Source organism: Stylophora pistillata, chromosome 13 (assembly GCF_964205215.1).
Source record: "Stylophora pistillata chromosome 13, jaStyPist1.2, whole genome shotgun sequence".
In the NCBI taxonomy this organism is placed as follows: domain Eukaryota; kingdom Metazoa; phylum Cnidaria; class Anthozoa; order Scleractinia; family Pocilloporidae; genus Stylophora; species Stylophora pistillata.
This window is the reverse complement of record NC_142531.1, coordinates 16,578,664-16,596,614: the sequence shown is the minus strand read 5'-3', so window position 1 is coordinate 16,596,614 and position 17,951 is coordinate 16,578,664. Positions and strand designations below refer to the sequence as shown.

At 39.3% G+C, this 17,951-nt stretch overlaps 3 protein-coding genes across 5 annotated transcripts in view; 1 reads left to right on the top strand and 2 right to left on the bottom strand.

Annotated features, from left to right (window-relative positions):
* Positions 1 to 14,636, top strand: part of LOC148717866 (2-Hydroxyacid oxidase 1-like) — a 16,516-nt gene extending 1,880 nt beyond the window's left edge. The window contains exons 4-7 of one of the 3 annotated variants that reach the window (XM_088743922.1): positions 113 to 274; positions 1,027 to 1,096; positions 10,338 to 10,410; positions 14,420 to 14,636. In XM_088743922.1, coding sequence (XP_088600048.1) covers positions 113 to 274; positions 1,027 to 1,096; positions 10,338 to 10,366 — 261 coding nt within the window. In that variant the 3' untranslated portion in view covers positions 10,367 to 10,410; positions 14,420 to 14,636. Of the gene's footprint in view, positions 1 to 112; positions 275 to 1,026; positions 1,097 to 1,723; positions 8,589 to 10,337 lie in introns of those variants that run through there. The other 2 variants (XM_088743921.1, XM_088743920.1) reach the window with 2 other exon arrangements.
* Positions 3,847 to 6,967, bottom strand: LOC148717867 (uncharacterized). Its single transcript, XM_088743917.1, has one exon. The coding sequence runs from the start codon at positions 6,965 to 6,967 to the stop codon at positions 4,088 to 4,090; it is 2,880 nt and encodes a 959-aa protein (XP_088600043.1). The 3' UTR covers positions 3,847 to 4,087.
* Positions 7,786 to 17,918, bottom strand: LOC111339944 (uncharacterized). The gene is made up of 5 exons (XM_088743919.1): positions 17,116 to 17,918; positions 14,351 to 14,550; positions 13,007 to 13,166; positions 12,690 to 12,892; positions 7,786 to 11,483 (listed from the first exon to the last, which is right to left on the bottom strand). Exons 1-5 carry the CDS (start codon positions 17,439 to 17,441, stop codon positions 10,387 to 10,389), a joined length of 1,986 nt encoding a protein of 661 aa, XP_088600045.1. The 5' UTR covers positions 17,442 to 17,918; the 3' UTR covers positions 7,786 to 10,386.
* Positions 17,919 to 17,951: the final 33 nt, after the last annotated feature.

Sequence of the window (17,951 nt, the reverse complement as noted above, 5' to 3'; positions counted from 1 at the left end):
ATGCCCCTTCCCGCTTGGCATTAACTTAGAGCTACGGCTCCAAGATGCCGAAAAATTGGGATATCAGTGCGACTGAGGAGTGAAAATATCGTTTCTTTTTGGTTTTGTGTAGATTGAAGTTTTATCTGAGATAGTGGAGGCCGTGCGGGGAAGTGGAGTCGAAGTGTATCTGGACGGTGGTGTGAGACTGGGCACTGATGTTTTAAAGGCCCTTGCTTTGGGTGCTCGCGCGGTGTTTGTTGGGAGGCCTGTTCTCTGGGGGCTGGCGTATCAGGTAGAAAGAAATAGTTTGGAGATCTCTGAAATCATAGGCTGGAAATTTTTCATGTTTCGTGACTTGCCAATGCGTATAAGCAGTGGCCAGGCTGTAAGCAACACTTTTGTAAAGTTCTGCTTCAACTGTTCATGATGTTCTAGAATAAAATTTTACGCTCAGCTTATGCAAATGAGAACAACCGAATATAAATTACCTTTTTATCAATGCGTTCAAACTTAATTATAACATAACCAAAGTAAAGCGCGCGCTCTGATTGGTCAATCTAGCGTCCCCCATTTGCCCATGGGTGTACGCTGCTGACGTGAGCAAATGCAAAGACTATTTTTCCGCGCGCGCTTGTTTTTTCTGGTCACGTAAGATTTGTTAAATAAAAGGGAACTCTTTAGCTACAATGTATCAATGTTATGGTATAAAACAAATGGTAAACACCACAGCGTACACTATTGAGTTATGGATGCACTTGGGGAGGTTTGCTAAGCACTCAAGAAGCTAGAGTCGCTCTCGGCTATCGCCTCGAGCGACTCTTATGCTTCTTTCGTGCTTAGCAACCTCCCGCGTGCATCCATAACTCAATAGTGTACGCTGTGGTGTTTACCATTTGTTTATTGCAAACCAGTCCTTGAAATTCAGCTTCAGAAAAAAAAAACTTATGGTATGAAAGGAAACCTAAAAGATTTGCAGACAATGTTACTCGAGATACCACGACACGTTCTGTTGGTTAGAAATGTAGACTTCCTGTTTTTTTCTAGGGCGAGCAAGGAGTTGCCAAGGTTCTTAGAATGCTCAGGGATGATCTAAAAACAGCCATGGCTCTATCAGGTTCGTCACAAATAACAACTTGATCCTTCAATTATATTCTAGCTCAAAACTGTACGTAAGCAGCTTTTGTTCACGTGAAGACCACAAGATGGAAAAAAAGTCAGCTCAAGAAAAGATTCGGATGCACGTGCATGTTGAGTTTTGACTTATGAATGTTTCCCATGTAGAGAGGACAGTTCGTTCCCGGGGTCTCTCCCCCCCAACCAGGGAACCCTCCTCGATCAACTTTTCTCACCCATATAAGATATACCTCGTGTAAAGGCCGATTTACGCGGTACGGCTTTGTCGCATGCGAAAATTTAGCAAGAGGCCTACAACACGATTTGTTTCGTGTAAATCAAACCTAGAACTCGACTTTTTCAAAACGATGCTACAATCGTAGCCGAAATCGATAAAAATGACGTATTGTGTGACAAATTTCCACTGACTAGGGAAGGAAAATAACGTTTCCTTTCGTCAGAATGGCGGACGAAGTTGCCGTTGTTAGTAAGTGTTCGAATACAAAAGCAAAGACAACTTGTAAAAAAGTTGAGAAAACAAGGAAACAAAGTCATAGCATGTAAATCGGCCCAAAGGATACCACCAATTATTACTGGTGTCAGTTCTCCTTTTTTAATTTGGTTCTAGGATGTGCATCTCTGAAGGACATCACTCCTTCGTTGGTGATGAAATCTGCAACCAGTAGACTTTGAACGTCATTCGATGGCAATAAATCCTAGCAAAGATATTCACAAGGCCCACGAAACAATCAGTCAATGAAATCGAAATAATCAGTTAATGAAACAATCAAAAATGGGAAAATTCAAATGGAACAGCACCTGTGTTCAAGTTAAACAAGTAAAAGGGAGTGCCTCTAGAGAGAACACCAAGAGGAATATATTACATGCCACACTTCCTTCAATACTCTTACCAAATCCCTTGATGACGAGAGTGGCTGGCTAATCAAATGTCAAGGTTGTTAGAATAAAAGAATGGTCACCAGCTAAAGAAACTCTTGATTGTTAAATGAATTCTCCTGGTCAGAACGAAAGGAAATGTATAGAGAACATTATGGAGAATCTGGTCGATTTGTAGTATTCATGACACCCTGGCTATCATGACAAAGAATCGCTCCGACGAAGGGCTAACGCTCGAAACGTCAGCTTTTGTAATCATTACGGTGGCTAATTTACTATTTCATCTTTGTTGATATATCCAAATTATATCATTAAAAGAACCTCGAGTTTTGCCTTGGAGCATTTACACCTCCACTCTGTGCATGGCACGTGCACTTTTTGATCCTTCACCTGTGATTATGCGTCGATTAATTCAAATCTTCAACAACCCCCTCGGGCAACCACCCGGGCATTTGATCTTTTGAAGATTGGCTCGTTCAGATTCCCCCGCCGGAGCAAAATTGTGTTCAAATGCCCCACAAAATATTGAACGATTCTTTGTCTGATCAAATGCAAACTCACGTACTAGGTGTTAGTCTTACTGTTGGGTTTTTCACTTGCAAGCATCATTCTAAGATGTAAAACTGTCTTTCTCGGCCATTCGCTCACGAGAGCAGACTCTTTACCTTAAAACTCCGGATCCTCCATTAAAACACGTGTATTACGCTGGAAAGACTAGACAATTTCGGTTTACCTTTGTATGTCAAGAAATGGTTAGATACTCTAGTCTTCTCGGATAGGGACGAATAAGTGGAGGTCCCGTCTCCTGCAGGGTTAGGGGTAGGAGACGTTAATTTCCCACACACGAGATTACTATGTGATGGATGTCCTCCCTTGGGGTGGCTGCTGGGTGGGAATTGGTCCTGAAAAGCCCCCAAGGGGAGTGGTCAATTAACCTATGTATGTATGTATGTTTGCATTCTCCACCCTCGAATAAGGACAACGATCAAATGCCCGTGAATCTCCCGAGGGGAGGGGATGCCGGAAGCTTTGAATTGATCAGCGCATTACAGATCCTAACTATGCCGCCGGGAAGAGTTTTCGCTTACAGTTATTTGCCATACGTTAGTACAGGGAGAGGGGATCATTTCTCTATGCCTAACACCAACAAGAGACGTAGACCAAATGAAACTGTGTGTCAAATAAGATAGTTTTGTGTCGAAAAAGGAAGAACAGACAGCAACTCGCATGGAATTCTTTTATCCGCAAGAAATCACAAGTGCGGTGAATATTACACTTCAAAAACTATTGAAAAGTTGAACATTTGTACGCTGTAAAATTGTTTTCATTGTGCTAGCAACAAATTGCAATGTGATTGGTGAGAGCAACAGACCACAATCGGATTGCAGCCAGCAACTGTGAAATAATAAGACTACCAGACAGGTGCGAGCGACATACCGTAATTTAATTGGTACTGGCAATATATTGCAGTCTGATTGGTGCCCGCCGCAAACTGTTTACGAAATTTAGATCGTATTTTTTTTTTTAAACTAAATCTGTTTATGAGCAAATCAGGGCTTTGATTCATGGACCACCAAATTCTTTTTTATCATTTAAGCCGGTTCACACGAAAAAGTTTTCCTTGAAGTTTGCGCACTTATCAGCGCATGTGTATGGGAAAACCTGGCAAGTTCTTCCTTGATAAGGCTCCTTGTTCAAACACTCGCATAGCAGTTTTCAAACAAAAAGCTTAACTCTCAAGGCAAACTTTGTCAAAAAAAAAAAATCTGTCCTTCAAACACACGAACAAGTAAAAGTTGTCAAGGACATTTGATCAGTAGCACAGTTCTGATGTACAAAGGCGTAACATTGGGGTAAAATTGAAAAATATTTTAATGAATCTATTTTTGTTAGAAATAAGTCAGAAAGGGAAGGAAATTAGTTCCTATCTTGAAATTAGGTCATCTTGATCAATTCGGACGCCTTTCAAGCTAATTTTCTATTACCCATGATGCAATGCGACCACGCCCTTTTTTTAAAAAAATGCATAAATACCATATTTTAAGGAAAGTTTCGGCAAAAAATGTAAATTTGAAGCTACTAAGAGCAAAAACAGTTAAAGGGATGCCAGAATTTGTTCATGTTCATCCAACGGAACTTGATAAATTGGTCTTGCTCTCCTTCGCTTTGACACAAGTGGTCCACAAATGTACCGCACAGTTCCTGGGAATACTCCTGCCACCTTATCATCTAGTTTGTATGTGCGATCAATAATGTTCTCCCTTAAAAAGAAATTTCCAAGAAGAACAGCTTCTCCTTTGGAATAAATGCTTCCACTATAAGGATCCTCAAAGTTTTCTTGAAGGGAAATGACTCCATTGCTAGTAACTTTAAGGAGGTAGTAATCATAGTGGCTATCATCTTCAGCTGCCACAGCCACAGTGCTTTCTTTCGTTGCCAGGTCGGCAACTTGAACTGAATGTTCAATGGTGCTTGCATCTTCAGTTGTCCTGGTCATGACACCTGAGGGCTCTCTTGACAGAACAATCTCCTTCCAGTTGCCCACCCATTCCTTATTTTCACAGCTGTCAAAATCCTCAACAATGCAACCATGGCAGTAACAAGACCTTTCTCTTGTGTAGACTTTTAGCTGTTCACTGCAAGTTCTTACAGAGTGTAGTTGGCGGATGCCTTTGACAGTGCAGAATCTTCCACCGTCCCTGTTACGTGCAACACTCAGCTCCCCAGTAGATGGCAAATAGAAAAAGATGCGCCGCTTTAACTGCACTGACTTCTGCCTAGCAGGAAATGAGGAAGCAGCTGGTTCAGAGAAGTTCTCTTTCAGAAAGTTACAAAGATCTTTTGCATTTGATAGTGTGGCTTTCCTGGAGAGAACTGCTGAGGTTGCCTTCTGTTTGACATGGGAGCCAGCTGCATCTTGTTCTCCCTTTGCATGGGAGGTGGCAAAGTAGTTTCGCTGGACTGTATATCCAAGAGTTGCCAGGGAACATGACAGGTCACCATAGCAGTGTCGGCTCTTGTACTGTCCTGCACATCCATCTGTGAATTCATGCATTTTCTTGATAGTGCAGTTTGATTCTTCTAAATGGTTTGAAATTAACTTCTGGATGTGAAGGACAGAGTCATGATCCTGGGTGACGTCATCGGAAATCACAAACAAATGCTCTTTACAAATTGCTGGTTCCTCTTCTGTGCTCTGGATGCCATCCACCTCAGCACTTGAATGCCTGTAAAGAATTGTGACATGAAGACTTACTTTGTTTACGTCAAAGTATTGGGACTGGATTTCATCTTGAAACCGACAGGCATAACCCTCGGAATAGTCGTGGATGCACACAGCTTGATCAAGAGGAAGGTTTTCAAGAAGAGAATCTAGCTGCTCCCTCTGCCATTTAGCAAGAAAGGAATGGTAAGGAAACTGTCCTAACAGCTGAATAAAATAATCAAACAGTTCCTTTGGTCCTGTGCACTTCTCGACAAGGGCTATTTTCTTCATGTCTTTTCCATCAGTGGTAAGTTTTCCAGTCGACACATAGTCATAACGCTTCCATTTCACTTCGTGATTGCCAACACCTTTCTCCTCTGGCAACAAAACCAAGTTGTGAACTCCACAGTCTTTGCACTCCCTTTTCAAGCATTTCAATTTATGATAGTCTTGATCTTCGGGTTTGGGACAAAGTGTTTGCGCAATAATATTTCCAACTGAGTTATACACTTCTGTAGCTGCTTGATTAGCTTCCCTGCTTTCATCAATCACTCTCTTCCTAAACTTCATGCAGTCTTTGAAGACAATTTGAAGTTCAACGTGCTGACGACACATGCAAGTCTGCCTATCTCGTTCCCTTGCCCCCCTAACAAAATAAGGCTTCAGGTTTTCAAATTTTCGCTGAGATATCTTTATCTCTGGATGCATTGACGCAAACTCTACGTAGGCTTCCGTTTGGGTTTTTTCAAGCACGTGTTTCGGATGTTCAACCCACGTTTTCACTCCAACGCGTTTTCTAATCAAGTCTTTCTTGTTTCCTGTCGGTCTACTTGCTACCATTTTCCAATAATCATAAACAAGCTCTTTGGTTTCTTCAGTGACTGCATCCCGCCTGGTTTTTCGTTTGGTTGCAAGCCAGCTTGACTCTTCACCTTTTAAGATCATTTCGCGTTTTTCAATTCCCGACTTGATGCTTCTTCTATCCAAGGCTATGAGCTTTGAAAGTGTCTTCTGGCTTCTACTCTTTTTAACATTTTGACCAAAAGAAAGTGATTTTGCCGCGACAAGTGCAGCTCTTCCTTTGTTTGACTTGTCATTTTTGACGGCTTTAAGGCCTTGGGTGAGATCGCTAGCAAGCGCTTTCAGTGCATTCACTTCTTTCTCCTCTTCTGGTGTTTTCATTAGTCCGCGTTTCTCGAGTACTTTCCTTGTACGTGGACTTTCTGATATAGCTGCCATTATTTCTGCTTTCTTCTCCGGTGTATCTGGGAGACTCTTCTTAGTTCGTCCAATGGCACGTTTCTTGGCCATCCTGTTTGGGAACGGCGTACCAGTAACGTCGATCGGTGTGGCTTCCGCTTGAACCTGTGCATTTTGGTCTTTCTTTTTTTGACGGTATCGCTTACTTCGTTCTCTAGCCATCTTTCTCTGTTCCTCAAGTTTCCCTTTATTTTTTGAACCTGTCTTTTGCTGGTTTCGTTCGCGCCGACGTTTCTTTGTGGCATCTTTGATAGGAACATTCCGCCGTTGTCCGCTCTTGGCTTCTCGACTTTTCTTTCTGGCTTCCACGACCTTTTCAATAATTTTCTCTCGGTTTTTCTCATAATGTGCTCTTCTTTTCTCTTGTCTTTCCTTCTTCTTTTGTTCTCGCCACATTTGAATCCTAGAAACTCCAGAATCCATAATCTTTGCATTCAATTTCACAGCCTTGTGCTTGCGAACAACACAGCCTTTTGTACTTACGTGTACTTGACTGCGTCCTTGAAACATGCGGCACGTGCTCAGGGGGTTTCCCGCTCATTTCTGACGAAATGCAATATTTTACTTCCTAATAAGGAAATCGAAAACAATGCTTGATTCTGTAGACTTTGGGACGATTTGGAAGCGAAGGAAGCCGTCAAAATGACTAGAGCGTCGCGCTTGTTTTTTCTCGAAATTCGATCACTTACCTTCCTCAGGATCAAACTTGTCGACCAAATGTTTCGAACAAAACTTATTGCTAATATTTTCGTCGGCTTTCAACGGATTCGATCAATTTTGGTAGCAAAATTTAGCTTGTTATTTGAGCATTTTGCGTATGTTAACATTTACACGCTCCAGTGCACTCTTCGTAAACAAGACGATTGGGAAATTCAATGACCAGAATTATCGCGCGGCAGATCACACCGCTTGCCAACTGTTTAGAACGCAGAAAAAAATTCATATCTCGACAACGCTTCAATAAAAACACAAAAAACGGAAGGAGAGCGAAAAGCAACTTATGAGCATTACATTTTGAGGTTAAATTGTTCTGTCACTCGGGAATTATGACTCGCACAATGAATTGAAAATGATCTGTCTCTACCAAGCTTTAAGCGTGATGCATTATATGTTGAACACTTTTGTTGATTTTAACAAAGATTTAGCCCCAATTGTCAGGATTTTGTTTGCCACTTCGCTTAAAAGGGAACCATTTTCATCACCTGTTAAGTTTTACGGCTATAGACGAAACTTACGCTGGCAAAAACAGAAAAACAGTGAATAGTGAAGCCCACGCGAGTTACGCGTGACGCCATGTTTTTGTCGCTAACTTTACAATTCGGCTCCGATTCAATTTTTTCAAAAAACCTTTATTCTACCTCTGTTTAGTCCAAAATCATCTTTAACATATGTGTAACTATTTTGGAAAGTCTCAAGCAGGTCCGATCATTGTGCGCCGAGAAATTCTTAAAAGATTCGAGCAAATCCGTGATTTTTCCATTTGCGCGTGACAAGCGTGCTACTGATCATTTGTCAAGGAAAACTTGCTCGTGTGTAACCGAAAATACATGTCTTAAATTAAAGATTGTCCCCAGTCTCTCTTGCGTAAATTCTTTAATTGATAGGATCAAGTATGATTTTAAAATCACATCTCAAATAAGAACAAGTTTTCATTTCATTATGAAAATAGCCATATATCATTTCATTGAAAATTTCTTTTACTTAAGAATCATTGTCTATTTAATATAAATTTAAGAACATCATTTCCTATCATAGGCAATATAATAATAATATCATTCTTGAATGTCAGAGGCAAGTAATGGATTAATGTCAGTGCCTGAGCATTTGTGCACCCACCCCTCTCCTAACCAAATAACAGCAGTCAACTGATAGCAAGTTAGGTAAGGGGTGGGTGCCTAGGTGTTCAGATACTAACATTGATCCCCAGTATTCATAGCTCTCTTTCAGTGCAAAGGGATTTTGAAAGATCTGATGCACGATCTGCACAGTGTCTCCAAACACTAAAATACAACAATTAAATAAAGAAATATAATATAAATCTCCAATCATATGTACACTTAGAATAGTAACTGTTTAAGATAAAACCAGTTTTTCAAAATAAAATTTGCCATTCTCTTAATATTTCCTAAAACTACTGGCTATTCCATTGTTTTCAATCAATACTACAGTTACAAAAATATTTCTTTCTACTTTTCACTTCAAATAATTCATTACTTATTTAATTACATATTTAAATCTTAATTAAAATAGATGGGATGCATGTATTCAAATGGCGTGTGTGAAATATTTCATTCTTCAAAAAGTAAATCATATCACCTTACCTTCATTCAACTAAATTATTAATTTTCCATGCCATTTAAAGTATGATTGAATAAACTATTTGCAAACTACAAATTGTGGACACTTATGACCACAATATAGTACATAAGCATTTTATAAATAGAAAAACAGTGCAATGAATAATCAAAGAACACCTCTGTAGCCAGTCACATTTAACCTTCAAGTTAAAGTTCCCACACAACTCCATATTTGAATTTCTATCATAAAATCAGACCACCCTGCCTAATTAAGGATGGTAATGGGACCAAGTCTGGGGCGGATCCAGGTGTGGTTCAGGTGGTTTGGTTGCACCCCCGAAATTCTCTTTCAAAATGCCGGTAATCATGTTTTTGAAAACCTAATTTTTCAAAATCTCCCCGGGGGAGCGTGCACTCGGACAATTCTCCAAACCCCCCTTGACTTAATCCTGGATCCGCCTCTGCAAGTGGAGTTGATTTGATTTAAAATTATACAAGTGATTGCAAAATCCAATGACTACAAAGCAGGAGTCTGATTTGTCAATCACAAGTACGATTACAGACCAAACTGGATGACAGAAAGTCCTCTTATTGATCAATCATAACCATTACAATTTCTGGAAAAAAAATTATGTCTTAAGTAAAAAAATTCTTCGACTTTGGAAATTCCCCACTTTTAAAGGGCAAGTGGTTGTTGCTATGGTTATTATGAACAAATCTGTGATTGGTGGTTAACTGAGTGGGGTTTGTATGATTAGCTGCTTTAACTATCCCACTACAGGTGTTCAGTTAAAGCCAACTGTCTGATTACATTTCCTACTACAACTCTCTGGACTAAATAGTAAAAAAAAAATAAAGCAGCTAACGTCCAAATCACATTTGAGGAAACGTTTGTTCAAGTGAACAATTCATGTTCACTCCCCCTAATATATGGGTAAATAATATAGAGTCATTTAAAAAATAAATTGAATTCATGACAATGGCATAATGCATTATTATTCAATTCCTCAAAATCAGTGCAATGGACAATCAAAGGAAATTACTGTGTGCCAGCCACAGCCTTCACAATGACTTACAATTATATTTATGTAGATAAAATAAAGTTATAATCAAAAATAATTTTGGAAAATGAACTATGATGTAGATTTGAAAAATGAGCTTTGATACAGGTGGAAAATATAATATATCACTTGATTACTGCCGTTAAATAATCTGATAAACCAAGATAATTTCTAGCAACGGATCAAACCTTGGCTAAAAAGCATGAATGATATTACTTAAGAATACAACTGTTAGGTCATCAAATGTTTTAATTTCAGGCTTCATCCCAAGCTGGGAACTTAGCAAATTGACATGTGGTATCTAAGGCAATTATTCCCATACCTCACAGACTTCTTGGGTTTCAGAACAACAACTTAAACATTTGGCTGCTAAGAAAATAACTGCAGACTTTTTCCATAACAGAACAAATCAGAAATCCAAATGTGTTTAAGTTGTCTTGCATTAAGTTGTTGAGACCACTTGTTTCTTTTTAGAACATTTAAAATTAAATGTCTGTTGGTCAATCTGTTTTTGGTTTGTAGTTATCTTCCCTAATTCCCTGCCAGCCTAATCATGGAAGACAGATGTGCATCATGAGCTTTCCCCATTGAAATGGTGAGTGCTTTGTTGTATGGACTTGCACTTTGATGTTGACTGACTAGCTGTCTCTCCAAGGCCAGAACATTTTCCATTTTTCCTTGTATCTTTAGTTGGTGGCTTTGAATTTTCACTGCTTTGCTCCTCCGTTTCAGTCATAACTGTTACATTTTCAGCAATGATTGTCTCATCGTCACCATTTTCAACTTTGACTCTGTCACACTTCAATTCTGCCTTAATACCCTTATCTGGAGTGGTGTTTGTTGAATGTTTTTTTTCCACAGTTACATCTTTCACTGCAGTTTCAAGTTTCACTTCATATATAGGGGATGTTGGGTCACTCTGTGGTGTTCTATCATTGTTGTTCAAGCTTGTATTAATAGATGGTGGAATGCTGACTTGAACTGGAGCCTGACTGGGTATTGGCACTGCAGCCGACATTACAGACAAAGGCTGTAGAGGAGAAGGTAATGACATATCTCCACATGTAATTGGCTGCAAGGGTGGTGGCATTGGTAGTGTTGTCATGGGAATGGGATGCATTTGCATCATTGAGGCACCCCCAGCCATTTGTGCAATATTTTCTGGCAGATGTGGCATTCCAGGCTGCAATCCATCCATTCCTGGTGGTATAGACACAATGACAGGCATTTGGCTCATCCCTGATACCTGTATTGGATGTTGCTGGTGTGTAATGCTACTAACAGGCATCATCTGAGGCTGTGCTGCTACTTGACAGGTAGGAGTGTGTGAAGCTGGTGGTGGTGGCATCATGGCTAGATTGATAGGCAACCCTTGTGGAGACACACCTGGAACAAAGTTTCCCATTAACGCTATTCCCTGTTGTTGACCAAGTGGAACCCCTCCTTGTTGCTCAGGAACCATTTGCTGCACCTGGCTTATTTGACTGCGAGGCAGAGGCATCTGCTGCACATGTTGAGTTGTTACTACAGGATTAGTCAGTCCAGGAGGATTGGAGAGCCCTGCCTGAAGTGGTGTGGCCTTGGGACCAGCAGGAACTGAAGTGGTTATGCTCGGGTGCGGGATCACTGGTGACACTACTGTGTTTGGAGTGGGGGATGCCAGTTGGCCTGTATCATATAAAATACACCGACATATGTATGATGAGGGAGATAATTTTGACAGTCAATAGGGAAGATGGTTGGCACGCTACTGACCCTTAACTCCCAGAAGTGATTTACATGGAACTTCTCTCGACAATATCCATACATTATCCAGCAAACAGGTAGCAACTGAGTACTAAAACTTATCAGGTAGAAGTTGTTATCTTGATCTCACACCAAATTCTCATAGACAGTATACAAGGGAATATGTCGAAGCTAGAGGGGTGAATTAACCAACATATTATATTGGAAGAGAAATAGTCAAGTGTACCACAAATTTTACTCCTTGTTAAAAACATAATATTACATAAAAAGTTCTCAGTTGAACAGAATTGATTCTTGAACAAATCTTATAATAAGTTCTAAGGAGCTGACAAGGAGAATTTGTTTCGCATCCAAAAACTTCTTTAGTTGGTGATCAATTCTTTTGTTCTCATGACTATAATATGTGATTCAGGGGGGACATTGTAAGGAAAAAATTAGATGCTAGTCACTGTTATGGGTGAACTTTTAACAATTTGTTATCCTGTGGTGACCATTTCTATAACTCCTGGGGAGGGAGGGATACACTAGTGTATAGTGATCTAGCCTTAGATGACACCTGGACCTCTTGATCCAAAGTATCTGGAACTAGCCATCATAAACACAAGAAGAAAAGAATACAGAGATCAAAATGAATACAGAGTTTATTTTTCTTTTATTTCTCAGATCTTTTAAGTTTTTATTATCGTAATTTTGTAAATATTCTTAGGGATTTTAAATAAAATATATTTTAATAATTTTAATCATACTACTTTAATTATTATTACTATCAAAAACTGACTAATTGTTTAGTAGAATTTTAGAAATGAAAATTGATATTATTAGTTATTAACAAGACAGTTTTTTTAGTGTCCGTATTCAATTTCCAAGATCTACCCTTAGAAATTCATTTTCCTAATGTAATAATGTTTTTTTTGGTTTAATTGGCAATCAATTTTTAGCAATATATTAAATAGAAACAAGAGATTATATTCTCAAGATAGAAAATAATAACTGTTATTATGATTTAAAATAATACAGAGGTCAATCCATTTTAGGGGTCCAAATTTTGGTTTAAAAATGTCAACTGATATGAGGTGTTTCATGACACATTGAGGTGGATTGGCATCTTTTTTCCATAGTGACTCCTACCTGGTGCTGTAACTGGAGCATCTGGGTAGTTTGAGGCATCAATTGCCAATTTAAGTCTAAATGTTTCTTCTTTGCGTCTATTGGCAAACCAGTTATAAACACGGCTCTCAGTTACCAGATTTGGACCAAGGCCCTCCACATTATCATATGGTACACCTCTCTGACTGCACTCTGCCCTGTTGCAAGCTTCCACCAATGCTTCCCTGAAGGAAAATATTTAATGGTTAAATCAAAAATGGGCTCTGAATTTTTCTAATAAATGAGAAGTGAGAGAATACACACATTAACACAGGCAAATAATTTTATAATCATGTTACCGTTCTTCCTTTGAAGGATTTTTTTGTTCTTCATAAGACTGATACAGGATACTAGTGGAAGCTGGTCCCCATTTAAATCTGTTTCTTCTTGGTTTCTTTGATGGACTTCCTTCCCCATCTTCACTTTCTGTAACTTGTCTCTTCCCTGGGGTGTTGTATTCTAATGATAAAAATGGACATTGAGTCTATCACCACAAAAGGACAACACCTAGACTGCAAGCAGTCCCTCTTTTTTGGTGAAGTCTGTTATGTAGGTAAAAAAAAAAAAAAATCAGCAAACACATAATTCAAACTCTTGGGCTTAGTCCATAGTCCCTACTTTTCGAGCGTCTTACTCATGGAGCTCCCATGATGCATAAGCATCACTTGACGAGTTCACTGCATCACTCTAACATCAACCTTTTTTCACTGATTTTTTGTTTGCTCATGCAACTGACTTTGCTAAAAAAACTGAGGAGGGACTACTCATGTACAGACATCACCACTCTTAGCATTAGTTTAGTCCTAGTCTCCCATTAGCTTAGGTTTCTGACTTTCTGAGAAGTTCCTTTTTAACTGATGACTACTGAATTAAAGGTAAATAGAAAAAGGACTTGAATATGCAGGCATTGCTTTACGATGTTTTGTTATCAAGATTTCACCTCTGTTCCCCTTTACCTTTTTCTATTAAACAAATAGATTTCGTGACTGGCCGTGTGTCTTTTCAGATCACCAATGGCGTCAAAATGTGGTAAGAACAAAAACAGGCACACAAAGTACAGTAGAGTGTGTCCCTGATGTCCTTACTACATTTTGAAATCTTCTATGCTTCATCCAAGTTACTGCGCAGACAAACAGCATTATGAAATCAATGTTTTATTGTTTTGATTTAAAAAAAAAAAAAAGAAAAGACAACAGTGAGATCATCTGGGCATAGATCTGTCTTCCAGTACATCATAAGTAAGAACCAATCTAAATATGTGTATAACTCAGCTTATCATCTAAATACTACTATTGCTGAGAGAGGAAACCCCTTACCCTCCCCCCCACAACACCCCTCACAGAAAGCATCTTGATTCACTTAGATAGGGCACATATTGCCTCACACTTCTGGAGCCTGCCATGATTTTTTTTGGTACAAACCATCATGTAACAGTTGTGATTCCTTGTGAAGGATATAAATCAAGGACAGATACCCCCCCCCCCCCAACAGCATTTTGACGGAATTTGATGTCCAGTCCATAAATGTTGAAAATCTAAACCTACTCAGATGGGGAAGGTGGGGGGAAGCAGATTCCCCTCACTGTCCTATTTATTGATGATATGCACATTAGATTATAATAATGTTGCAAACTACTTCCTTACGTTCAATAATTTCTTTCCTCTTGTTCTCAAACCAAGTATAGAGAGCTGCTCTTTTGCTTGTCTTCATAGGAGTACCCTTATTCAGATGCTGTGATAAGTGACTCTGGTTCAAACCGGTGGATTCCACCACTTCACGCTGTGGAATGTTGTGTTGCTGCATATACATTTTTATCAACTTGGCTGCTTGCCATGGGTCCATTCTAGGTAATTTAAAAAAAAAATTTCAGCTTCAGACTATCTTCATCTTGAAGAGTTTTTAAAAAATAAATTGAGTTTTCTTCAGTAATGACTATGAGTCAAAATTTCCATTGTGTGCTCTCTTAACTCTTCGACTCCCACGAGTGGCCAAAACAGCATTTCTCCTTACAACATCAATACCACGTCAAGCAGTAAAGTGCAAGAGTTAACAAAAATATTAGTTGGGGGAATATTGGTTAATCCAATACTAAATTCTCTGATCCAACATTATACGAATTGTATGGCAGACAGTAAGGAAAATTACTGATATGATCTTGGGAGTAAGAGGGTTAAAAGTGTCCCATATTCATCATAGGGGATACGCATTATTTGTTTCCAGTCCTGAAAGCAAAGATGCCTATCTCTAAATTTCAAAATCTAAAGATGTTTGATTTTGGATCATGTTTACCCCTCATATATTTGTTCTTTCTACCCCCTTCTCTTTGTCTCTTCGTATAAATTGAGAATGCTGAATGAACACCCACAACTTAGAGCCACTTCCCCCTCCCCCCCCCTAAAAAAATATTGAGGAATAACCAACTAAGGAGAGAAAACATATACCTCTTATTGACCAAGTTAAAGGTCTGCTCTTCAAGCAACAGACTGAGTTTTTTAACTTTTGTCTATGTCCCATCACAAAGTGCAAGCCATAAAACTGGGCGGAAAACAAGGTTTCATAATTTACAACATGGATGGAGAAAATGAAGGTAGTAAGATATCTATTACATTCCTGGATTTAAATGAGAGGGAAAAGATTTCAATTCAAACACTTTTTTGAAATATGGCCTACTAATTTGACCTAATCACATGGCAAGAAATATAATAAAATCGATTTCTCCTCTTCTACAAAAACAAATTTAACGTCCAATTTAAAACAAAGTTCTAATAAAGCCACGAGATTTGTTTCATTTCTCAGAGACTCTTGGTTAATCTAGGGGAGATGGAAAATGCACGAATGTCCAGGAAAGAAAACCAGTTTCTTTAACCTTGATGTCACTAAGATGGATTTCACTCAATGGAACACAGTTATAAAATAGCACAGACAACACTATCCATTAGAAACACTTAATTGAAAGTAATCATGGAGCAACTTCTGAATTCCCGGCCACTTATTTAAGTCTTAATTTATTATCAAGAGCAGGATAATTTTCCGCTACCTTCTTAGCCTAGTACATAACAATGAGCGCATGGTATATTTGGAAAGTCTTTCACAATTTTGATAAATTTTTGTTACTCCCGTTAATGCGAGTCAGTTTCCGGTATACGTAATGGTTGTTTGGATAGAACATTTTCTTTGTCTGCGTTTTGTGTAAGCTCCGAGGAAACTACGCCAACTGATGTGATAGAAGTTTCAAACTCCCTGGCCTGAGTAATATCGCTGACATTATTTGCAGCGTTGCCTCAGACATTGCCTTTAGATCAGTTGACGACCATGGAATTCTCATGGCCGTGTGAGATAAAATTTCAAAGGGTGTGAAGAAACACGACGAAAACGAAATAATAAGCTGATATCCTTCCTGTGCATCGCTCAAACAACTCATGTCAAAGTATCGAAGCTTTTAGCAACGGTTAGTTTCAGTGAAACTATGCCAACGACGATTCTACAAGAACGTGCTGTTAAAAAGAAAATGGCTAATTATTGCTTCCCTCTCGTCTGTCAACGAGGAGGCAATCGACAAAGAAACCTTGCTGCGCCGAAGGGAAGAACGAAGCAGGCTTCAGATAAACAACAGCGAGAATCCATCTCGCTCCGCCATGCTACACTCAATAAAAGCATTGTATATTCATGCCTCGAACTCCACTTCCTCTGCGTTCTTCAGGTTAATATTTAATCGTCTTTCTTTTATGATGGACCCGAGCAAATCATTAACGCGACAGATTTTCTATTCACAAAACAATATAAGTTGGGAATTGATTTCATAAATAATGCAAAGCGACCCTGTTACATTACATGATGGTTTCACACAAGTACGTGAGTTTCTCGGAGCGAACTCTGTTGACAATCGAGATTTGCCAAAGTATCTTTAAGTTTTCGTCGGTTGATCGAAAGTTCAGATGAAAGGAGGCGTTGGTTTTAGTGACGACTCAGTTCTTCGGCGTGATCGATGGGTCAGACCGTGTGATGGAAGTCAAGTTTTTATTCCGGAGAACTGATGCGAATCGAACACCTGATCGATACAAGTCGCGTGCCACCAGTGAAGGTTAACAATGGGCAAATGAAGTTTATAGATCGGCGAACAATGGAACTACGCGTGAAATCAAAACACGTTCGATGTAGGGAAGAAAGGACGCGCTCTGGGTAGTACAAAAGATGAGTTTCTTATGAGGTTAAAGAAAGCCGGTTAAATATAAAATGAAAGTAACGTATTACAAATGAAAAATTTTCTATTCTCAATCAACGTATCAACAGAACTTGGTAACAGCGAATACGAATTTTTATTCCGCCCATCTATGGCAATCTCCAGCAAATGTAGTATACGCAATGGACTCCATGATGTGGAGATCGACTACGAGGAGTAAACACTTACCCGAGCATTTGATCAACAAAGCTGATCTGCTGTGCTTCCAAGCTCACGTCTCTTGTCAACCTTCTCTGAGGAGCTTCTTCGAGTTTGACCACCTCACTTTTCACCTGAGTGCCTTGCAAGTGATCGCTGGAGTTGTGCTTGGGTTGTTGCTCTACAGCTGTACCATCTGCGCGTTGAGCACTCTCCGCCAGTTTAGCGTACAACTCATCGCAAGCGCTAAGAAGGGCGTCTTTGGAAATACCACTACTGATCAGAGCTCGAAGTAACTCTCCTTGTAAGGGTGTGATCTCTCGACTACTGGCGTTTCTGGCCATTGTGTTGAGCATGGCTTGTTGGTATAATTTTTGTGAGCTCTGTTCTGCTGGTAAACAGGACCAGAAACCCTTCTTTGAGTGTGCATTCCTTAGTGGTCAGCGTAGTGGTTTGCGTGACCGTTACATTTGACTCCCGTGGAGTTTTTACCTTCACTTCCGATTCATAGACCATTTAATTCTCTTCCAAATAAATTTTAGGTTGAATGTCATGATTCAGTATTTTTGATCGTGACTGTGAGATATGGAGGGTACCATCTCATTTTCACACCAAAAATGAAAGCCAAGGGTTCTACTCTGAAAGCAAATTCTCGAGTATGATAGGCATGCTGTGTGAACGTTCCATTTTACAAAAAAAAAAGGGGGCAAAGACAGAAAAACGCCAAAAATCGACCAGAGGGTAACAATGACGGTTAAAACAAAACAGAGAACTGTAAGTAAAATAGCCATGCAAAAAAATAAAGCAAATAAATAAATAAAAACTACAAAATTTAGGAGAGGATCCATCACGGTAACTTTCTGTTA